Source organism: Cimex lectularius, unplaced genomic scaffold (assembly GCF_000648675.2).
Source record: "Cimex lectularius strain Harlan isolate CLEC.00 unplaced genomic scaffold, Clec_2.1 scaffold59, whole genome shotgun sequence".
In the NCBI taxonomy this organism is placed as follows: Eukaryota; Metazoa; Arthropoda; class Insecta; order Hemiptera; family Cimicidae; genus Cimex; species Cimex lectularius.
In genome coordinates, this window is record NW_019392794.1 from 1,056,969 (window position 1) to 1,080,184 (window position 23,216).

Sequence of the window (23,216 nt, forward strand, 5' to 3'; positions counted from 1 at the left end):
TTAGCCATCCCATTCACGCCTCCTCTGTAAAAACTGCCCAGGTCATTACCAGGGAGGCTTGCGAGCATATGAGGGGTGAGAACGGTTAACAAGACTTTATGTTAATTCTGGCCATTGTCGAAGACAATTTGTAACCGGAGCTTATTAACATCTTTCCTGGCCGGTATGATTCACTGGGAATCAATTATTCAGTGGCACATCTGTTTTTCTAGGGATGGGGGGGCAGGCCCGGGCCGAGGGCCGAATTGCAAGGGGGCATTAATATCCAATGCACTTTTGTTTGCTTCCTCCACGTTACTCGGTCAGATTCGGGAAATGTAATCCCTCTTATCAATAATTTCGAGTAATGCAGGAATTTACTTCTTATAAGTATACGGATCTGCCGACTCCGAGGGAATACAGACAAGAAATTAATACTGTACACTCCGTACAATAGTCAAACCAAATAGATTGACTGTTTAAAACAAGTCAAATCAATTAATACAAGCTTTTATACCAGCTAATTATACTAAACCAATTACAACAAAACGTGGGAAAAAATATTTTAACAAAAATAAAAAATGCACGATCACCAGGTACTAATTCTATAAAAAAACATATGATCAATTCAGAATTTCAATAAAAAACACCAGTCGACAGGACACATTCTTCAAACTGACAAAACATTCAAACTTAATGGCACATTTCACATAAAACACAACACAAAACTGAATCTACTGTTCCAATATAACATTAGACAAGACTGAGAATGAAGAATTTTAGAAGTGTCACCAAGACCTTGCAGACTTTCAACAGCTTACGCATCCCGTACAGAAGTGCTGGAGGAGATTGCGGCGGTGGAAGCGCCGGAGGCAAGGTAACAACGATATTTAATGCTCATTAAAAAACAAGGTTATAGATGATTTAAAAAAACTCGGTTTTACTCTGCCCCAGAGAAAAATCAACCCAAATTCAGTCAAAATAAAAATACATCATTTTTCACCAAAAATGATTTTTTATCCAAAAAGCTTTTAGCTTGGTAAATGCTTGAATTGTTATACTATTAAATTTTCTATAATAATTGAATTTTAATAATAACGTGTAAACAACTGTCCATCTTAAACAGCTGATTAGCTGCTGTTTGCAAACATTCATAGCAATCGAAAAGAATTTTACAACTTTTAGCATTTTCCTCGGTTATTCGTTCTAATTTAAGTAACTATTTAAAAATGTAACAATCTATTCAAATAATCGTAAATTTAATAACATGAGAAATTAGTACTAGAATTAAAATGTTATCTACATGTTTATAACTTTATTTTCAACAAGCAATTTTAAATTTTATTTTAAAAACTGGTTGAAATAGCTTTGAAAACGCTTCTAAAAACGGTGCCATATTTTTGACAATATTATAAAATATTATTATAAACAAAGAACATATCAAAAGTACCGGCTTTAATTTTTTTTTTTTTTTTCAATAAACAAATATGCGTGTTTGATTTTTGCACCAGATAAACTTGACTTATCAACAGGCAATGTTAAAATTGATTGTTTATTTAAATGAAAAGTTCAGATGAATTTGTTTGACTTACATGGTGAGGCTTCGGACGTATAACAGATTTAATTGAAAATTTGTTTGGTGATAAGTGGAACACGTGCCGCGTTCTTGCCAATGGGTCCTAAGAGCCGAGAAAAAAAAGTAATTTAAGAAATTTGATGAAATATATTTTTATGCTTTTGTTGTGCATGTATTTCAACGTTATTATATTTCAGGAGTTTGTCGTTTTACAATTTTTTTCTGGCTGATGAATCCTAGGAGCCGAGAAAAATATTATTTTAAGTAATTTAAACATGATTTTCAGCCTTTGATGTGCATGCATTTCAAGATATTTCATGTTACTTTAGTTTTAGAAAATGAAATTTCCGGAATATGAAAAACGAATATCACTTAGTATCTTGGATGCATGATACATACGCATGCAATACGTAATTTGTGACCGAGGGATGTAGCAAACTAGGTCAAAACATATATTTTTTTATCACGAAACGGTTGATACTAGTTTTGTTGTATCCGAATACCCACAAATACACCACGAATACACATTTTTGGCAGCAAACAGCAAAAAATTTCGTAAATTTTTTCGTTTTTATCTCTGAATTTGATCGGAATTGACAAACATGGTGTTAAAATTGAAACGACTGTACCGATCTACCGGAAACTTTACCGGGGTTTATAAGCTTATGATCTACATATAATGGTTCAAACTTGGTCTCCGTAAATAAACTAGAACTGGAAATAAAAAATAAAACGTTTGAGAAGTTTTGGTTGACGGCATACAATCGGAACTATGTTGAAACAGCAGAAAACCACCTTTAACAAAATGAAAGCCTTTTTCTCGACTTCTACGGTATATAAACAATAATGCTCGGAAACGTGTTTAATATTTTTTTACCCTAGTATCCCACATCTACAGCCTCCCCTTGATAGTCGCATTTCATTTACACAAATCCTCCCAAAAACCAACTCAAATGTTTATATTGTAGAAAGGTCAATGTTGTTTCAAAATAACAATCAAAGACATAAATCGACATATATATATTAAATGTGATTTTTACCATTTGTAGAAAGGGGTAGTTCTTGGCGTCTATGATGGATGTAGCCCTGGAGAATACAAATTGACTACAGCCACCCAAAGGTTTGACGAAGTGAATGGGGGAAAAATAAACACTCTCATTAAAGGGTATTGATAAAAATTCATCATAATATCCGAAAATTTACTACTAATGTTATGTGGTATTCAGAACAGATATAAAAGCGGGAACCTGTCAGGTTTTTGCCAACGTCAGCAATGACTTCAATACAGTTGCAGTTTCTAACATCGGTAATGAGGGAGTCGGCTATAACGAACTTGAAAAATTGGACGAGTGCAAAGAGAACATCAGAGTGGCTGCGGCTGTCGGAGCTCGAGCTTTGCAAAACGAGGTTAGCTTCCAATAAACGCAAATATTTTCTCGACCTAGCGGTTTGTTTTCTTTCAGGGTATGACAACCATCTTCGTTGAAGGATTCACAAACGCCGAACCCGCCGCAGAAGGCTCCTTGTTGTCCGTCTGGAGATATCAGGAACAGAGGAGCGAAGAGGGTAGGTTCCCTGAAGTCAACGTGGATCTTTTCGACAGCGAAGACCGTGAAAGTTGGCAGCGTGGCAAGCTCAAAGCCGACTGCCAAAACCTGGCAAGAAGAATCGAAGAGACACCTTCAAATCTCATGACCCCTTCTATATTCGCCGGGGTGAGATCATAATAACGAAGATTTTGTACCATTTTCGTGTTAATATCCGTTGACTTTTAGGTTGCTATTGACACGTTATGCCCTTGCGGTGTCGCAGTCGATGTGAGAGATAAAGATTGGATAGAAAGTAGCAAAATGTCCGCTTTTCTGTCCATTTCCAAAGGGTCTTGTGAACCACCTCTTCTCTTGGAGATGGGCTATTGTGGTGGTTCACCTGACGGTCAACCGATCGTTTTATCGGGTATAGTTTTCAATTACAATTTAATTTAAAACTTCTCTAATTTGTTTTTTGGCTTATAGGAAAAGGAATAACTTTTGATTCTGGCGGTCTTTGTCTGAAGAATTGTCCCGGAATGTCTGAATACCGAGGTGACCTGGCCGGGGCTGCGGTCGTTCTTGCCGTTATGAAATGTGTCGCCATGCTTTCTTTGCCCATCAACGTTATTGGTAACTAAAGGAGATGTCATAAATCATCCCTTGATGCAATTTTTTTTATTTCAGGCTTGATTCCCTTGTGCGAGAACATGATAGGAGGCATGGCTACAAAACCAGGTGACGTAGTCATGTCGAGAAACGGTAAAACAATCAAAATCGAAGACACGGATAACGAAGGCCGTGTCGTTCTCGCCGACATCCTACCATACGCCTGTTACCTTAAGCCTTGTTTAATTGTGAACGTGGCCACGCTCACACGTAAGTAGTTACTCAAAGAGTCAATCAGTCACAAATGTCAGTTGGTCTACATGCCTTTCTCATACTGTGCAGCTGGTATGAAGAAAACTCTAGGTACAGGAGCTTCTGGGACATTCACCAACAGCCACAGTTTATACAGAGAACTGGAGAGAGCCGGCTCTGAGACTGGAGACAGGGTCTGGAGATTCCCATTCTGGAGGTTCTACACACAACGAGTGACAGGTGGTTATATTAATGCAAGATTCTGGGGAATACTGGAAAAAAGAAAATCTACAATCAACTTTCATGTCAACATTTTTTTTCAGATTGTATTGGTGTTGATGTTACAAACGTTGGAAAAGGCGTCGGAGGAGGTCCTTGCCTTGGGGCTGCATTCTTGAAAGTAAGTGTGATATTATACAGCAGAAACTCTATGGTTTTTTCATAAAGAAACATCTTTTAAACGAATTTTACTTTTAGGAGTTCATCACAAATGAAGAATTTATTCATCTTGATATAACTGGAACGGGAATGCTTTCCAACGGCGTGGGACACCCGTATTTGAGAAAAGGCTTGATGACTGGACGTCCGGTGAGGACTATTGTCCAATTCCTCTACCAAATCGCTTGTCCCCATGATAAAGGCGATGACTGCTGATTTCTTTTTTCTTTAAGCATGAATTTGCGTCCTTGCCATGTTCTGTCCTGCCATGAATAAATACATTATTTTGACTAACACAGTATAGTTGTTTTCTTTTGTTTACAAAAAACAAACTGTAATTACAAGAGTTTTAATTAGAGAGTTAAGTGTGAATGTGAGAACCCATAGATGAGCCAACATTCGGTAGCCTCTTTGACTTTGACATGAAACCGATAGATGTGCGTAGTTGGTCGCGAAGTCCTAACTTTAGAATAAAATGGGTAAAAGTGAGAGGGTCACAGATGAAAGACTTGGAATTAAAAAATAATTTGGAGTGGAATTTTAAGTGTCGGAATTTGGGTAGGTTTATAGCAAGGAATTTAGAGGTCTGAGTGGTTTCTAACAACAAAAGTACAGTGATCGTGGCGAGGATTTTCACTGGAGGGATGGGGTCCTGTTAAAGTTTTTTTTTAGCCGCTCCGTAAAGTTCTAGTACGTAAGTCCATATAGGACTAACCTCTGTAAAATATTTTTTGTTGTGAATGGTGAGTTTTTAACACATTTTAGTTGACTTGTACACGTAGTTTAATCCTGCCATTTTAATCGCGTATGTGAATTTCATGTCTAAGTACAATCCCAAGTATTGCACGCGATCTGGCGCAAGGAGTGGAACTTTGTGAAGTATTTTGCGCTTTGAGCGTAAAGTATATAGAGGTTTGGTTTTATTTTAATTCTGCACTGCAATGATCGTGGTTTGCAGAAAGGTTTGCTGTCGTAATCGTAGGTAATGGCGAATGTCAGGGTGTTGAGAGATTTCCGCGATCTATATACTGAAAATAAACGGTTTTCTTGTGGAATACCAAAAGGGATAAAATATATGTAATATTCTTTTTAAGGAAGAAGTAAGGTCTTGGTTGAGACATGAGCGGGATTCGAACCCACGACCTTCGTCTCAATACGCCACTGCTCTAACCACCTGAGCTATCGTGACACTAACTAGAACTCTAAAAAGAATAATTAATTGAAATAAGTAATTTGGTCAATAAGACCACTGAACATAAATGGATTAATATAATATGTAATATATTGAGGTGTGGTAAGTAACAAGGAAGATGCCATTGTGTTAGGTACGGATATATGATGAAGTACTGTATGTACTAGAAAAGAAAGATTTGAGTTTCACCATTAGATTCGGAGCCAATGCTGTAAATTATTTAAATAAATAAATGGAAATAGCTTACATTCAAACCATAAGCTTACATAACCAACATAAAAGTATTATGTGATAATTCTAATAGACCCACCATGAATTCAAAAATTCATAGAAGCATCTTTGACATCTTTTCTGTTACCTTATAGTTGAATTAGGAGATAGCGATAGCCGAGAAGTTACCGCGTCAGACTCTTGGATGGTAGATCTCGCGGTCGTAGGTTCGATTCCGATCACCATTCCTGGAATTTCCTAACCCTCCCCTCCCCTCCAAAATATTATTCAGTACTCTTGCTAATATGAAAAAACATACAAAAAGCATCATAGAAATCAAACTTCTGAACCAGATAGACCTGATGCAACTATAGAAACCAGATACTGCACATATCCAATATTAAATAATCACTAATATTAAAAGTAAAATTATTCGATAATTCACTACGGCAGATCAACTACCAAAACACTTTTAATTTACAATCAATGGATCATTTGTATTAGTGTATTTTATTAGGGCGTTTTAGAAGGTAGGTTCATTGTTTAAATATGAAAATGGAATTTATGCTTTGATAAAGTACCGTAAATCGTTAGTTGGAAACTTCTAACAAATTCGCAAGTTTTAACTATTTTCAAGGCTTATTTTTTTATAAATCCGCACCCTTTCAGTAAAGACCGTACCTCATAAAAATTGAAACTTTTAGAGGTGCTTTCCAATGTTTGTTCTTTTGGAAGAAACACCTCCGCATTTATTAAAATTTGGTTAATATTGACATTTTGTTACGTTAATTGATGGGGCAAAATGATTGTGCAGCTATATCATCTTTGATCATCATTGTTTCCTGATCATCAGTGGTTGATATCAATACCTTTTGGCATTTCGTCATCCTAGAGATTAATTACTTAAAAGATAAATCAGAATTAGAGAAGATAAATCATTGACAAACTACTGTCTTTGTGCAAAAGGGTCATCAGCTTATTAACCAATATTTAACCACAATTTTTCAAGATTTCTTAACATTGGTTAAAAATTTAACGTGGACATAATTATTATTATTATTAGAATACAGTGATTAGCACGAGGATGGAATATTATATTTATTTTTGGGTAAAATGTTCAATTCTTTACAAGTTTATAATTATTTGATGTTGAAGGCATAATTTGATGCGAATATGAATTTTAGGACAGGCTGAGAGTTGTCTTTCATAACATATGTTGCCAGCTTGATTTTTTTTCATTATTACTGTTGACTTATTTTTATGTCTACTACTGTAAAATTCCAATTTACAAATCGAAATTTTCTAGCCCAATGTGTGCGTAAATTAATCATAAGAATAATTTAACAACAGATTTTATATTATAACAAAATGTAAATATTATGTTCAGATAAATCATATGGGAAATTAAAGAACACAAGTTTTCAGAAATACTTCTATCATTGATGTCCAAATTCAAAATTTCACCATCTATTCAAGTAAACACGCTCTAAATTTCATGTTGCCATCGCGACATGCTCAGAAGAATCACTAACCGTCTCCGGATTGACAGGCCACGTGTGAGATACTCTGGTACCTCATGCACAGCTCAGAAGGTAAAATCCGAAATTCTTTAATAAGTCTCGACGAACGAAAAGCAGCCGTATGAAAATAATTTTTGTTTTAATGTTTCGGTAGCAAAAAGGACTAGTCCTCGGAGTGTACGATGGCTGCTGCCCGGGAGAATTTAAATTGTCGCCGACGGCCGCAAAATTCGATGAATGTGTCTCAGGTCGATTGACTGAATTGTTAAAAGGGTAAGCTTATAGGGGGAAACTCTCATTAGATTTCTAAGCGATTAAAATAAAATTAGCAATTAAAATTTCTTTGTTCCTACCACAGGACTAAGTTGAAATCTGGCAAAGTCCAGGTTTTCGGTAACTTAGGGGATGAGTTCTACTTGGTGGCTGCGGCTGGGTTGGGGCCGGAAAGTGCCACAACCAATCAGGCAGAAGGGCTGGACGAGTGTAAAGAGTACATCCGAATCGCAGCAGGTGTAGGTGCTCAAGCACTACAGGACCAGGTACGTCCTAATTAAGTGTATACCTCAGCGCCTTGACCTCCATTCATTTTTCAGACTATTACCAATATATTCGTTGAAGAATTTACCAACGCTGAATCTGCAGCGGAAGGGGCAGCTTTGGGCGTATGGCGTTACCAGGATTGGAAGGCCAAGGAACAGCAGTTAACCGCTTCCGCTATCGACCTTTATACTGGAAATGACAGGTATAAACTGAAAAACCATTTAATATGTATACGTATATATCACCGTCACACAATGCTATAATAGCATATATCTTCATGTTTCTGTAAAATTAGGTTTTCCGCTTTAAGTTGGACTGCAAGTTGGTTAAAACATGTTGAAACGGCACTGGGTCTGTCTACAATCATCGGTTTTGATGTTACTCAAACGCGCTTCGGCTTTGCGCCGCCTTTAAAGTTCCTTACTGAAGATGGGGCAAAGCCGAAACGCGTTTGAGTAGCATTTCAACCCACGAGTGTAGACGTAGGCTTAATATGAATTCATTGATGTGATTACAACTTATTCTAGTAGAAATGATGAATGGTGAGTGCGGTGTTCAATCCTTTTTAAAAAGATTGTAACGGCGGGTTCACTTTTGCAATTCATGTCGAGACGTGGTTAGAGAATTCCTTCAACCTGACGATAGCTAAAAGCTCGAAGTCCGAATCGCTGAAAAACAACTTACTGTGGGTAGGAACTATCTTTTTAAAAAGGGTTTATTCTAGTTTCGAAAAATCGAGTAAGCTCGAAATGGCCTTCTTTCTTTTACACATAACACTTTTTCTAAATCTTTCCTATCTAATTATACGAAAATCATTAATTTCGTGTAGATGAAAATAACGATTAATAAATATTCTCTGAAGGTTGATTAAATTGTTAAACTAGCCTTACCCCACATGGTGACGCAAAAAATGGGTGTATCAGTCAAAAAACATGCCAATATCCAATAATTTAACAGTGCCATATGGTTTTGCTTGTAGTTAATCAGTTTTTCCTTATTCAGGCATCTCAAATGCAATCAAAAAGCCATTATTTGAGCTATGAGACAATTAATACTATTTTTTTAAACATTCCAAACAGGCTTATGTATTAAGCAGTGGCTGTAAGATTTATTTTTTATGATGTTCTTGTAGAGAACATTTTCTATACAATACAATCACCAAAAATTAAAAATATCAAGGTTCTTTTTATTTGGGCTTTGTGTACCGTGGCGCTGCGGTATAGTTGGTAATAGTATAGCTAACAGAGTTGCAATAAAAGCTATTAACGGCCATGTTACACACGTAATGATAAACAGAAATAATTTGAGGTGGGGTGAGTATGTCAATTCGCTTTTTAGAAAACACAGTTGTATTTTCAGTCTGTTTTAACCAGCTATCCGGATTTCGAGTAAAATGTTTATCAGGCTGAAGATATATGTTATCTCGTTTATATCTAAAAGAGACGTGTTTGTAATCTCCAGTCTGACGATGAGTGATGAAGGACGATGATGAAATCCGGATAACTGATTAAAACAGAAAGCACCACCAAGCAGAAGGTGTTCGATTTGTTTGGAACCGCTTAAAAAAAAATTAAAAAAAAATTAAAAAAAAACCCTAACCATACTCAGTTTTTTCTCGAGGGGAATGCTCCGAATTTAACAAACAAAAATTTATAAAAACTATAATGGCTTATGAAAATGTATCATATTTGACACAAAATACATACTAAGTCGAAAATCATTTTCCAAAATTACTTATGCACACGTAATTACAAATAAAACAAATTTTCCCGCACTACCACCTACCCCTGTGAATTTATTTTAAAAAATGCCACACAATTCTCTATAAAATAAAGGCAATACCAGCAAAAGAGTGTACAATTCCATGACTCCAACCTCCAAAAATATATTGGGAGGTAAGGTTAATTTTAGTATTAAAATATGCGAATCTTTTACAGTTTTTGACATATGTATCTAAATCGTTAGACGGAACTGGATGTGCCTTTTATGATCCCATGAAGAATATGAATACCTAATTAAACTCCCAGACGGAACGAGTACATACTTCGCAGAACTTAAGCCATATCGAGTGTGGTTTGTTATATGTCAGATCTACCTTGTCCAGAATGTGTCATTAGAACGGACAGAAAAAGCTCAATTTTAAAACTAGAACAAAACGGCTTAAGAAACACCGATAATCATATTAATTATGCCATATTATCAAAATTATTCTACCTCAAACAGAGACAGAAAGAAATACAGTTCATTTGGATAAGATCACATGCTGGGATAAAACATAACGATAAGGTAGAAGTATTATCAAAACAGGCATTTAACCAAGATAAATCAACATAATTTAAAATCCCTTATTATGAAACGTTCGGTACAATAAAAAATGATATAGATATATGGGAAACAAGATAAAGACTCTCGAAAGGGACTATTTTACAAATAATTTGATCCAGATGTGAAAAGGGTTACATGGTTTAATAAAGAGAAAGTTAATAAAAAACTAAAACAATACGTAGATTAAGGGCAAACCAGGAATATGTAATGAATATCTCACCAAAATCAAGCTTAAGAATTCTGTACAGTACGAAAAATATTTAGAGAAAGAAAGCCATCTATCATCGGAAATGCCTCTTCGAAAGGGTCGAAAAATAATTAACCTACCCTTTTAATTACGAAATTAATTTTAATTAATTGTAATGTACATATACAAATTCAAGAATATATTAAACAAATAAATCACAATGTCTAAAAATTTAACAAGACCTCAATAGCGAGAAAATCCCCAAGATTCATCCGCCACCTCCTCCAAGCCTGGGTTCGGCGATCCCTCAGTCGGAACCGAAGAAGTTTTTAATTAATAACTAACATGCATGTGACCATGACTATGGCTTAACGGCTAAAGTAAAAATATGAAGTTAATTGTGTTCTTCTGTATATTCTCGTTAATAATCTGCCAACAGCTATGATAGGCGGATTATTTTGATCAGCCTCTTGACTACTAAAATTTTTAACACGTTTAAAGATGAAAACTTACTAATATGATTGGAATATTTCAGGGAAGGTTGGAATCGGGGCCTTGTTAAAGCGGAGGCACAGAACATGGCAAGAGAATTAGAAGAGGTGCCTGGAAACCTCATGACTCCGTCCATATTCGCCCGGGTACAGTATATTATTTGTATTAATTTTTCTGTTTAATAATAATTTATGGAAAAAATAGTTCGTCCAAGAGCATTTGTGCCCTTGCGGGGTTACTGTTGAGACAAAGGATAAAGACTGGATCGAGAGGCACCACTTCCACGCTTTCCTCACGATGGCCAAAGGATCCTGCGAGCCGCCAGTGCTCATCGAGCTCAGGTACTGCGGAGTGCAGTCCAACGAGAAACCGATTGTCCTAAGCGGTAAAACCCAGACGAATGACGCGGGAAACGGCGTAAATTTAAAAACTTATTTTCTATTTCAGGCAAAGCGGCCACCTTCGACACTGGAGGCTTGTGCCTGAAGGCCTGCAAAGGGATGTCGGTCCATAGGGCCGATATCGCCGGAGCTGCCGTCACCGTGGGAACGTTCAGGGCGATAGCTAGGATGAGGCTTCCCCTAAACGTGACAGCCCTGCTCGCCGTCTACGAAAACATGCCGAGCGGGATGTCCGTAAAGCCAGGAGACGTCGTCATGGCCCGAAACGGGAAGACCATAAGGATCGAAGATACGGATAACGACGGAAGAGTCGTTCTCGCCGATGTCCTATCCTATTCGTCTGTCTATCAGCCGTGTCTCGTCATTAACATGGGAACTTCTAACCGTAAGCAACTATCTGTATAACACAACCACAAAGGATCTTAAAAGTAGCACTAAATAATCTCTACTGGGTTCGCCGGTTTAGATTTTTGCTTTTCAATTTTCACGCTATCCTCAGTGAAGAATTCTAGTGAAAACCTAAACTCAGTAGAGCGATCAAATGTAGATCATGGTGCATTTAAAAGTCGTTTGTGGTGAGGCATTATTACAGCTTGGGTCATCAATGAATTAGGGGCATGTCCATGATGTTGAGCTGCTTGTAGGAGAATTAATTATTTAGTTGAAACTTAATCATTTTTCTGGGTCTATTTGGGCCCGCTGGGTTTCATCAAACGGATTTCGGTAGTCAATCTTTTATTTTTCAGCCGGTCTTCTGACCAGTCTCGGAGCGCCGCCGAATGGTGTCTTCTCGACATCAGATATCATCTGGTGGGAGATGCACAGAGCTGGCATGTACACCGGAGACAGGGTCTGGAGACTCCCGTTCTGGAAATTCTTCCGTTCACGTGTCACAAGTGAGTTTCTTCAAAACCGCTACTTCTTTGAGCGATGTCAATTGTATCTTCATTTCAGACTTTGTTGGAGTGGACACGACCAACGTCGGACGAGGACCGGGCGGTTACCCGTGCCTGGCAGCTGCATTCCTTTTAGAGTTTATCCCGCCGTGCATAGATTTTGTCAACATCGATATATCGGGTACTGGTACGGTCAACGTGCACACTGGGATGCCTTATTTAAGAAAGCAGAGCATGTCCGGTCGTCCTGTCAGAACCATTGCCCAATTTCTGTATCAAATAGCTTGTCCTCATGAGTACATTCACGATTGTTAACCAGTGTTTTTTTGAGTAACATTAAAAATTAGTATTTAAAAAAACTAAAAAATACAAGGGTTGTTTGTAAAACGGTGTTTTTTTATTTGTAGCTCGTAAAACATTTGGTTGGTAGATAATACAACCAAAGAGCCACTCCCAATAAAGAAATTAATTTAAGGGAATGTCATATAACAAATATTTTTTTATAAATATTTTCTAAAAATAACTTTAAAAAAATCGTTTGATTATTTTTATTCGGTTTTTTAGAAGTGTACTTTTGTAATGGGCAAATGGGCTATTCCTGAATGGCTACTACTGCTTTTTCTACTGATATAGGTAGAACTGTTAGAACTCGGCACTTGGTTGAATGGCCACAAGGGGCAAAAGGCACAATTGGTCCCATTAGTTCCGTGGTGAGCTGTACAATGGGTGAATTGGTTAACAGTAGCATTTTCCTCCTCACCGGAATGATTACAGCCCTTGTACATGTCTGAAAGCCATAAAATAAGCCTTTACGACTGAAGGATTCCTACCTGTCTTTCTTTCAAACAGTGAAGTGAGTTTTATGACAATGACTTGAGGTAGTTGACTTTTAAGGAAGTGGAGAAACTTACAAAAGAGACGATGTTTGTATTCACAACGGAAATAAAACATTCAGACAACATATGTTAATATTTATTAGATCTTCATTAATCAAGGTATAATCAACGAATCAAGTATTTTTGTTGGCATGAATTTCTATTTGAACAAGAAGGTCGGTAAACACTGAACGATTTATTATTTGTTGTGTATTTTATCATTTAATTAGTTGTTTATATCTTATGTATGTCTCACTCTTTCTCACAGTCTTTTTCTCAAAACTTCTTTATTTTTTTTTATTTCTTTGTAACCGTCTTACGTTTGCCTTTTCTCGTCCTCCCCTTCTAGCTCTTACACCTTTTCTATACTCCTTTTTTACTTTCTCTCTCTCCCTCTTACTCTCTTCCTCTCGTTTTCTTTTCCCTTAATTGTAGAAAGGGTCATTCTCAACCTAAATTTGCGGGATTAACGACGATAAAAGGACTTACAATCATTCAAGCTTTCACTCTCTCTCATTTTCTCACATTCTTTCTAATTGTGAACGTACACGCGTCAGAGATATAGCTAGAGTGAGAGATTAGAGATGATAGGTAGATAGATATAGAGGGAGGAGGGAGAGAGAGAGAGGGAGAGAGAGAGAGAGAGAGAGAGAGAGAGAGAGAGAGAGAGAGAGAGAGAGAGNGAGTAAGAGAGAGAGAGAAAGATACGAAACGAGGGAGAGAGAGAAAGAGAAAAGGAGAAAGAGGTAGCAAATACAGAGAGAGAGAGAGAGAGTAAGAGAGAGAGAGAGTAAGAGAGAGAGAGAAAGATACGAAACGAGGGAGAGAGAGAAAGAGAAAAGGAGAAAGAGGTAGCAAATACAGAGAGAGAGGGAGAGAGAGAGAGAGAGAGAGAGAGAGAGAGAGAGAGAGAGAGAGAGAGGAATAGAAAGAGATAGAGGGATAGGAGAGACTCAGAAAGAGATGCATGGAAAGAGAGTACGAGCGAACGATGGAAAGAGGCGGAAGGGTGATGGAAAAGTAGAGATTGAGAAAAGAAATTTGTCCACATACGTTGTTTACTATTCTTTTTATGAAGTTTTACCTTCCATTGCTGACACATGCGTCATTCAGATGTAATAAAGAACATACATAAATAAAGAGCAAGATAGAGAAAGAAAGATGAGTCATGTGAGAGAGAGAAAAAGAGAAAGAGAAAGAGAAAGAGAAACAGAAAGAGAGAGAGAGAGAGAGAGAGAGAGAGAGAGAGAGAGAGAGAGAGACAGACAGACAGATAGCGAGAGAAGGATAGTGAAAGAACGATCAACCGGTATGTGTGTGACGGAGAGAGACAGGCAGAGAAAGAGATATATTACTGATGTAGAAGTAGAGATGCATGTAGAGAGAAAGAATGAAGTGTGAGAGAAAACAAAGATCCTCGAAAATCCCCCCTTCTCTCCCTTGTCTCCTCTTTCTTTCGCTATCTCGCTCTTTCTTTATGTATGTTATTTATTACATCTGAAGGACGCATGTGACAGCAGCAAATATTTCATAAAAAGAATAGTAACAACGTGGGTGGACAAATTATTAATCCACTGTGTTTCTATTTTTGTTTCTTGACAAATTATAAGCACCGTTGAAACTTCAGTAAGTGAAGCAATAAAACCATTTCCGCTATTGATACAGTTTTATATTTATCCATAACATAATTCGTTCAATAGTTAAGAGAGGAAGGAAATTTACCTGACCTTAGTGTATCACTTTCCCGGTCGGTATAAAGAATTACATTTGTTATTTGGGCCGTGACATAAAGTGTAATTCGGCGACAGGGGCGGTATAAGAAAGCGGGGTAGGTCACCCTTGGGGGCTGTTTCTCTAACCGACATCGCTTTCCTATTACACGAGCTCCTGCCTCACTTCCGAGGAGCACAACTTGAACACACGGACCGGCAGGTACTACAAAGAGTGGGGAATATATAATCCGGAAGCGTTTCAACTGATGGGCCGACAGCCGAAGAGAGGCGTGTCAACGCATCCAGGTATGGTGAGCGACGCCCTCTCCCATGGGAGACTTCATTAGCACCTGACATCTTCCAAGGAAGCGTCCCTTCCGAGAAAATAGATCCCATTCTCACGGAAAATGATAATTTAAAGTACAATTTTCAAAGTAACAGATAATTGGACTTTGTTTCAAGAGTCGAGCTCATGAAACCACCAACGCCCAAAAAATTCTGTCGTTTGTCATTTTCAAGCAGTTCACCTGTGCTCAAGGTGTTCATTTTCGTAAAAAGATCAAAGTAATTGTAAATATTCTAAGATCAAAGTAATCAAAGAAAAATTGAGTATCAATCTTACATTAACATGTAAGGTCTTTTCCAAGACACCAATAAAATGGTGAAATGGTAAATACAAAATTATGAAAATTAATAATGTCTTCACCTAGAGAATCTGGAATTCCTCTGTGTCTGACACACTGTCTCCTGCTCACTCTCTCTCTCTCTCCCTCACTCACTCTCTCTCTCTTTCTCTCTCTCTCTCTCTCTCTCTCTATCTCTATCTATCTATCTATTACTATCTCTCTTCCTATTTCTCTACCCTGTCTTCTCTTTCTTTCTCTTTTTCTATATCTGTCTGTCTGTTACTCTCTTATTTATATTTCTCTCTGTCTCAATGTCACTCGCTTACTCTCTTTTCCTCTCTATCTCTCACTATCTCTCTCTATTCTCTTTTTTCTCTCTCTCTATCGTTCTCTCTTCTCTCTATCTCTCTATTTATTTGCCTGTGACTATCTTTTTTATATTCATCTTTCACTGTCTCTCTCTCTCTCTCTCTCTCTCTCTCTCTCATTCTCTTTATATTTCTTTCTCTCTTTCTCGCTCTGTCTCTATCGCTCTCTCTCCTTATCTTTCTTTCTATACATCTATGTGCTGTTTGAGACTTCTTTTTTCCCCTTTCATTCTCTTTTCTCTCTTTCTTTCTCTCTTTCTTTCTCTCTCTCTATCTATCTTTATCGTTCTCTCTTTACTCTATCTGTCTATTTATTTGCCTGTGACTATCTTCTTTATATAATCTTTCACTGTCACTCTCTCTCTTCTCTCTCTCTCTCTTCCCCTCTCTGTCACTCTCCCTCTCATTCTCTTTATCTTTTTTCTCTCTTTCTCTCTCTGTCTATCTCTCTCGCTCTGTCTCTATCGCTCTCTCTCCTTATCTTTTGTTTCTATGTATCTATCTGCTGGTTGTGACTATCTTCTTTATTTTTTTTTCATTCTCTTTTCTCTCACTCTCTCACTCTCTCTCTCTCTCTCTCTCTCTCTCTCTCTCTCTCTCTCTCTCTCTCTCTCTGTCAAATTTGTAACGTTTTGTCTCAGTGAAAAATTAAGTTAAGCTAGGGACATAGGATTAGAGATTTTAATGAAACTTTTGGTGATAATAGGTCGAAAGATCATACAATCGTACGAGCCGAGAAAAAATATTTCAAGTACATAATATTTTGGTTCCTTATATATTTATTCCTGTGCCAATTGTTGTGCTTACGTTAAATATAGAAAGATTTTAAAAAAATGAATGCAAGTTTATACCGTGGATGTTAGACAAAATCGAGAGGAAATAGTATTTTGGTTTTTGTAACTTTTTCTCTTTCTCTCTTTCTTTCTCGCTCTCTCTATCTCTATCTATCTATCTGTTAATCTATCTATATATTTATCAATCTTTTTCTATTTGTCTCTCTTATTTATTTCCTCTCTGCCCCCCTCTCACTCTCTCTATCAGTCTATCTACTCCATATTCCTCCCCCTGTGTCTTTTGCTCACTGTCACACACACACCCACACCCACACACACACACACACACACACACACACGCACAAGTTTGCAACCTTTTGTCTCGCTCAAAAATTAAGTACAACAAATTTAAATAAAATATTCACACCATAAATTTAAAATATTTGTCAGATGGGCACGTTTCGCGTTCATCTTTGTATTATTCAACTCAATATTATTGCTGATTATGTCCAATTTGATATTTAAAAATGAACAAACCTAAGCCAACAAAATTAGTGTTTGAAAAATAAATTTTCACTTTGTTGCTCATCTAGCAATATTATTTTCGCAGGAATTGTTCTATTATTCAAAAGTGTTCTGAATGTAAAAATTCAGTTCGATTGCAAAAAGCGGCGATTGGAAAAAAAATGTTGCAATAATAAAACAAACAAAAAACACACTTCGGAAATGAATTAATAAAAGGGCACTCTCTCAATTATTCACCCTAAATGGTCGAACTTTCCGATTTTTTCAAACTGCCATTAGCGAACCGAGCCGAACCGGAAGGAGTCACTTCCTCCCTTTATCAAATAATGTGTGGGCATCGCAATACATCCTGAGTTAACTTTATGACAAGAAGGTTTCATGTATTTGAGAAAAAAATATATACTCGATTTGTTAGTATTTTTGCGTTGTGAAGGCTGGATCCGCGTCATTTTCTTTTCCTTTAGTTTAAAAGCATGTTACAAAACAACTAAACTGCTGGTTAATCACACCTCAAGAATAAATATCATGATTTTCTGCAGAATATGTAGACAAAATGATTTTGTTTTAGGTCTCTATCGATCACTAATATTTGATTTCCATCTCATATACATACCATACCACACAGTAAGGATGTATTTCGTTACACAACCGTCATACTTGAGCAGTTTAGCGAAAATTAATCTTTCTTTGTCAATTTTTGCTTTATTGTAATTTTTTAGATAATTTCTTTTTTCCCGATCAACGGTGATATTGTCGTTTTTTTCTAGGATTTTCAGTTTTTGGCAAATAGGTCAACACACCGACTTATCTTGCGGGCAGGCCATTTGGTTGAGGAACTGTACGATGGTCCGCGTAGGCCGACCTGTCATGTAGCCAGGCCTCAGGTACGGCGGTGCCATCTCAGACGCTTCCATACCCGTCCCAGTATTGTCAACATGCATAAAATCAACAGCCGGCGCGAATTCCTGAAATAACAGTTATAATTTATGAATACAGTAAACTATTATTAAAAAAATATGGAAATAGTTTACAAGGAGAAACGTTGCAGCGAGGCAAGGATCGCCTCCGATGCCCAGGCCAACATTGCAAACATCTACGTCCGTTCTTTCTAAAATAAATGTTTTAAAAAATGTTAAAACAAAACGTGATTTGATTTGTTTATGCAACAGTGAATAACTTTGGCATTTCTTTATTCTATAAAATTATTTTAGGCTTTTGTTAGTACCTACTTATTTTTCAAAAGTATATTACAGTGAGTATGTAGCAAAGTAGATACGACTTAATGTGAACATATAACGGTATAATATGTTAATTTATAACAAACAAATCACAGCTATGTTTCATTAATTAAATTGCTGTTATAAACTGCCCTTCCTACTCAAATATGGTAAAAGTTAGTCTTCATCATAAGAGGCTTTTTTTAAAATTTAGTTAAATTTTTTTTTTTTTAAATTGAAAATTGAATTAGTTGCTAACTTAATATTTTGTTGGCGTAGTGTTTCCACATCGGCAGTCGCCAGACCCGGTCTCCAGTCTCTGCCCCTGCCCTCGCCATTTCTCTCCAGACGACATCTGACGTTGCAAAAACGGCGGAAGTACTGGTGCCGAGAGCAGCTCTCGTAGCTCCTGGAGAGGACGAAACGGAACATTGTTTAAATTCAGGTGGGTTTATTGTGAAAGAATAGAAAAAGACTTACGGGATAGGGTCCCGATAGTGATGACGAGGCAGGGCTTGAAGGTAGTCGAAAAGCCGAGGATGTCTGCCAGTATCACAGGTCCTTCTTTATCCGTATTTTCGATTTTGATCGTTTTCCCTTCCCAGCCATAGACTATGTCTCCGGGCTTCATCGCCATCCCGCCAGGCATATTTTCGCACAGCGGTACCAATCCTGTAAACAATAATTTCAAGCGATTTTTTTTTTTTTTTGAGAGAGAGAGAGAGAGAGGGGAGGCGAATTTCTTACCTGTCACGTTGAGAGGAATACCTAGAATAGCCAGAGCTTTTAACACTCCGATAACAACTGCACCACCGGCCATGTCAGCTCTGAATTCCGCCATTCCCTCGCAGGGTTTCAAGCACAATCCACCACTGTCAAAGGTGATGCCTTTTCCTGAAAACACCCGTTTTGAACCCACCGTCGATCATTCCAACTGGACTTTTTATTTACCTATGAGAACAACCGGCTTGTCGTCTTCGCTTCCACCGCAGTAGCTCATTTCGAGCATGAGTGGGGCCTCGTACGAACCGCGTGCCATGGCGAGAAACGCGCACATGTTCTTTTCCATTATCCACTCCCTGTCTTTTACTTCGACAGAGACTCCACACGGACAGAGTATGTCTATAGCCGACTAAAAGTAGAGATAAAATACGAATAAACCACACCTCTGATTACATAATAGTTATTACTTTAGCGAATTTCGATGGAGTCATGATGTTGGCGGGGCTTTCTTCCAGATAACGAGCGACATTCTGAGCCCCACCTTTCACCATTCCCCTATCCCAGGATTCTCTATCAGGGTCATCGTACAGTTCGAGGACGGGCTCGACAACTTTGCGGGCAACGTTGGTTTTTTGCTCTTGGTAGCGCCAAACGGATAGGATGGCTCCTTCCGCTGCTGCTTCAGGGTTGGTGAAACCTTCAACCATCACGATCGGAAGACCCTGGAAATAGGGGCGAGTATGACGCCGGCTCGAGTAAAAGGCTTTAGCCAACTTACATGCTGCTCTTGCAGAGCTTTAGCCCCCACTGCAGAAGCGATTCGGATGTTCTCCTTGCATTCCTCCAGGCATTCGATCTCATTGTAGCCGAGGCCTTCTTGGCCCAGCGCGGATACAGCAACTGCATAAAACTCCGCGCCTAAATTATTGTAGATCACTGTCTCACCTAGCTGAATACCAGATCTAAAACAAATGACCTGCTGATAATACTGGTTAAAAAAATAAATAAAAACTGCTATAAGCTAGTACTGTTTAAGTAAACTCGATATTCTGCCCCCTAACTCGACATCGTATTTTTCTCCAGCAGCTGTTAGCCTGTATTCGCCTTCGTGGCAACCATCATATGCTCCAAGCACTAAACCTTTCTGAAAAAACAACATTTTTGTGTCTTGCATTCATTTTTAGCATTATTCCTGGACCGTTCGGATAAAATAGGATCAATATTGAGCCGATACAGAGAAATTTATGAAAATAATCCCCCCACTCACTTTTTTGTCGGCGGTGGAACAGAATTCGTCTTCGAAATACCTAACGATGCAATTTTGACAGGGTAACCTTCGCAGAAATTTAGTCAGAACAACACCGTGGTTCATTTTTGGCTCAAAAAATTTATAAAACGTAAATATTATTTTTAAATTTCTCAAACAGTATCTCTCAAAGAAAGGAATGTCACCTGCTTCATAGCTAACACTAACAACTACTATTTTAAAAATACATCTGATGTTTTTAACGGATATTTTTTTAAAATTAATTTTCTATGCTAGATATTAAATTAAGAGACATTTTATTTAAAATTGCTTTAATGATAAAATTATGTTTCTTACATATCAAACATTCTTGATGACATTTTTAAACTAAAAGAAAATGAAAAATAAATAATGTGTACGTTTATTGTTTTCAGCAGTAATGTAACATCTTCAATATGGATCGACAAAATTAAATATATCGATGTTTTTTATCAAACCCGTATCTCCAATAAAAAATTGATAATTTATATAGGTTAATTTGGTCGTTACCGATCTCTGTCAGACGCGTTTTGGCATTTCCCCATCTTCAGTGTTGGTTTTTGTAAAATTATTCGTCTGCAGTTTTTATAGTTTATTTAATGTATTTCATATTGGCATAATAAAGAAGCTCGAGGTTAGCTAAGAAATCTTTAGTTAGGTCGTTTCTGATCAGTAGAATTAACTATCTGGTTGGACGGAAAAAGCTCATCATCAAGCATTTCCTGCCTTCCAATCATACCGAACGAACAATTTTCTCGGGGTATAATTTTGGAGACCTCTCTGAACATTGTTGCAAAGACCCAATTTCATCCCCAGTTATCAATCTTTTTAAAAATGGGTCGGTTCGATTGTGTTTTAGGAAGGAATCACAAATAGAGATGTGGTCCAATAAATTCTTCTTAGTCAACTGTGAAAAACCCAAACATATCCAGCTGCTGTCAGACGCGTGGAAACGCAGTATGAAATATGTTACGAGTGGTTATCGTAAATGAATTTAAAAAATTCTTAAGAAGCCATATATTTATAAAAGTGTTAATCAAGCCAACAATGTATAAACACATAAATGTAATACTGAGATGAAACAAGGTTCGAATGGGGCTCATACGGGGATTAATGGAATTGATTTTCCCCACTGAAAGCAGACCCATTATGAACTTTATCCACCCACTGCCTTTCGGAGTAAACGGATGCACAATTAAACACGTTTCGGTGTTAGAAACGTAGTTTAGAACTTGAGATATTAGGCAGACAGTACTAAAGGCCGCTAACTCAAAAAATGGTATATACGCCATAATATGCAAATACGAAAAACAAATGCATCGACAGATAGGACAAAAAATTAGGAGAGATGCAAGAATATTTACAAACAATGACAGATAATCAAACTTCGCGAATCACCTCATAGAAAACTATCACGAACACTCAATAATACATCCAAGCATGAAAAAACAACACTATATAGAAAAAAGACGAAAAATGAAGTTTGTTGAACATTGAAGTTGGCGAAATGGCGGAACGCGTTTGTCAGGCCAATCCTGCGAGGAAAGGTAAGCCAAAATTGTCCATAATAACCAAATTTCATTTGAAAGAGTAATAACAATTTGGGTAACGGCCTAAAACAATGTTACAATGTTAATGTTAAGAAAAATATACAGATGAATAAATCCATCCTGAACTTGCTTAAGATCAAGGAACAGGAGCAGTTATTCACTAAGTTTAAGTTTTTATATATTCATTAAGTTTTGAATACCTATAATAATGTTTATCGTAACGTTATATTAATTAATTAATCTTTATGTAAGGTATTGGTTGAAATAAAAAAAGCTAGTGTCACGATTGGGATTCGAACCCACGACCTTCGGCTAAAAACGCCGCTGCTCTACCACTTGAGCTATCGTGACTTCGATCCACTCGGAGAGCAACTTCCCATCTCAACATGTTGGGTTGTATTTATTATTTAGATATAGCGAGATGCGGTGCCAAATCGTGCCAACGTTTTCATCTTTTCAACTAATTTTGTTTATGTAAGGTCTTAGTTGAGATGAAAAAGTTAGCGTCACGAGCGGGATTCGAACCCACGACCTTTGGCTCAATACGCCGCTGCTCTACCAGTTGAGCTATCCAGTCGGACACCAACTCCTCATATCAACCTACAACCTTTCGAATTTTCCCTCTTTTTGCCTAGATTCGAGGTTTCTTATGCCTAGTTTTTATTGAGATTATCTTCCTGGCAATATAATTAACTTGATGATCCTTATATAGATGAAAATTGAGATAATTATTGATGTTTTCTTAAATCACTTTAGGCAAAAGAACTTGAAGAATCTTTGCTTGTAATATTTGAGTTGAAAATAGAAGAAATGAACATAATGTTTGGTGAAAAATACGTTTGATTTTTTAGAAAAAGAAAAATATGCTGGACCATATATATATATATATATATATATATATATATATATATATATNATATATATATATATCAAAGTTTAATCTAAATCAAATAGTTGTTTCATGTAAGAACAATTTATCTCTTTCAGTATTATTTAGTGCCTTGGAAATAAGTCATGTTTAAAAAAAACCTTTTCTTTTCCTAGCCTAAATGGTTTCTCTAAGTGTCAAGGAGGTTGACAGATGCAAGAGCTGTCCCGCGAGGCGCTCAACCGAATCGCCGGGGACCTGTCTTTATGGAAATCCTTAATGGATTTCGAGTTTTCTTCTGGAAAAGTTGCACGGTCGGGGCAGAGTATGTCACACGACTTTCAAAACCGAACAAAGAAGGTTTAGTGTACTGTAGATTGTGCAGTTTGTATGATTATAGGTTGTTAAATGGTGCAATAATGGTAATGAATGTAAAAGATATATTATTATCTGCATTTTTCCTTTAGGCAGTACCTCTGATCAAAAGAAGTTTGATTTTATTTAATTATTAAAAGTTCAGTACAAACTGTGCTAGGAAAAGAAAAGGT

General features: G+C 37.1%; 3 protein-coding genes and 1 non-coding gene across 4 annotated transcripts; 2 read left to right on the plus strand and 2 right to left on the minus strand.

Annotated features, from left to right (window-relative positions):
• Positions 1 to 505: 505 nt before the first annotated feature.
• Positions 506 to 4,682, plus strand: LOC106661954 (cytosol aminopeptidase-like). Its single transcript, XM_014385732.1, has 10 exons — positions 506 to 856; positions 2,605 to 2,720; positions 2,782 to 2,962; positions 3,019 to 3,270; positions 3,331 to 3,511; positions 3,571 to 3,717; positions 3,772 to 3,963; positions 4,036 to 4,185; positions 4,269 to 4,345; positions 4,423 to 4,682. Exons 1-10 carry the CDS (start codon positions 749 to 751, stop codon positions 4,597 to 4,599), a joined length of 1,581 nt encoding a protein of 526 aa, XP_014241218.1. The 5' UTR covers positions 506 to 748; the 3' UTR covers positions 4,600 to 4,682.
• Positions 4,683 to 7,041: 2,359 nt separating this feature from the next.
• On the plus strand, positions 7,042 to 12,533 carry LOC106661974 (cytosol aminopeptidase-like). The gene is made up of 9 exons (XM_014385761.2): positions 7,042 to 7,377; positions 7,460 to 7,578; positions 7,664 to 7,844; positions 7,899 to 8,047; positions 10,893 to 10,995; positions 11,054 to 11,234; positions 11,297 to 11,635; positions 11,997 to 12,146; positions 12,205 to 12,533. Exons 1-9 carry the CDS (start codon positions 7,297 to 7,299, stop codon positions 12,459 to 12,461), a joined length of 1,560 nt encoding a protein of 519 aa, XP_014241247.1. The 5' UTR covers positions 7,042 to 7,296; the 3' UTR covers positions 12,462 to 12,533.
• A 5,174-nt stretch (positions 12,534 to 17,707) lies between these two features.
• On the minus strand, positions 17,708 to 20,454 carry LOC106662010 (cytosol aminopeptidase-like). The gene is made up of 10 exons (XM_014385806.2): positions 20,233 to 20,454; positions 19,994 to 20,109; positions 19,744 to 19,927; positions 19,433 to 19,687; positions 19,194 to 19,374; positions 18,990 to 19,136; positions 18,723 to 18,914; positions 18,502 to 18,651; positions 18,057 to 18,133; positions 17,708 to 17,990 (listed from the first exon to the last, which is right to left on the minus strand). The coding sequence occupies exons 1-10, from the start codon at positions 20,335 to 20,337 to the stop codon at positions 17,817 to 17,819; spliced, it is 1,581 nt and encodes a 526-aa protein (XP_014241292.1). The 5' UTR covers positions 20,338 to 20,454; the 3' UTR covers positions 17,708 to 17,816.
• Positions 20,455 to 22,078: 1,624 nt separating this feature from the next.
• Positions 22,079 to 22,151, minus strand: Trnak-uuu. The gene has a single exon. It is a non-coding gene; the product is annotated as a tRNA-Lys (tRNA).
• Between the last annotated feature and the right edge of the window lie 1,065 nt (positions 22,152 to 23,216).

What these genes read in the sequence shown, in the direction of transcription:
- LOC106661974 (XM_014385761.2), top strand. Translation starts at nt 7,297, where the DNA reads ATGCTCAGAAGAATCACTAACCGTCTCCGGATTGACAGGCCACGTGTG. An exon ending in CTCAAGCACTACAGGACCAG is followed by an intron (nt 7,845 to 7,898) that starts GTACGTCCTAAT and finishes TTCATTTTTCAG; the next exon opens with ACTATTACCAATATATTCGT. An exon ending in TAACATGGGAACTTCTAACC is followed by an intron (nt 11,636 to 11,996) that starts GTAAGCAACTAT and finishes TTTATTTTTCAG; the next exon opens with CCGGTCTTCTGACCAGTCTC.
- LOC106661954 (XM_014385732.1), top strand. Translation starts at nt 749, where the DNA reads ATGAAGAATTTTAGAAGTGTCACCAAGACCTTGCAGACTTTCAACAGC. An exon ending in GAACGTGGCCACGCTCACAC is followed by an intron (nt 3,964 to 4,035) that starts GTAAGTAGTTAC and finishes CATACTGTGCAG; the next exon opens with CTGGTATGAAGAAAACTCTA. An exon ending in TTGGGGCTGCATTCTTGAAA is followed by an intron (nt 4,346 to 4,422) that starts GTAAGTGTGATA and finishes TTTTACTTTTAG; the next exon opens with GAGTTCATCACAAATGAAGA.
- LOC106662010 (XM_014385806.2), bottom strand. Translation starts at nt 20,337, where the DNA reads ATGAACCACGGTGTTGTTCTGACTAAATTTCTGCGAAGGTTACCCTGT. An exon ending in GTTCCACCGCCGACAAAAAA is followed by an intron (nt 20,110 to 20,232) that starts GTGAGTGGGGGG and finishes TTGTTTTTTCAG; the next exon opens with AAAGGTTTAGTGCTTGGAGC. An exon ending in TCGCTGCAACGTTTCTCCTT is followed by an intron (nt 17,991 to 18,056) that starts GTAAACTATTTC and finishes CTGTTATTTCAG; the next exon opens with GAATTCGCGCCGGCTGTTGA.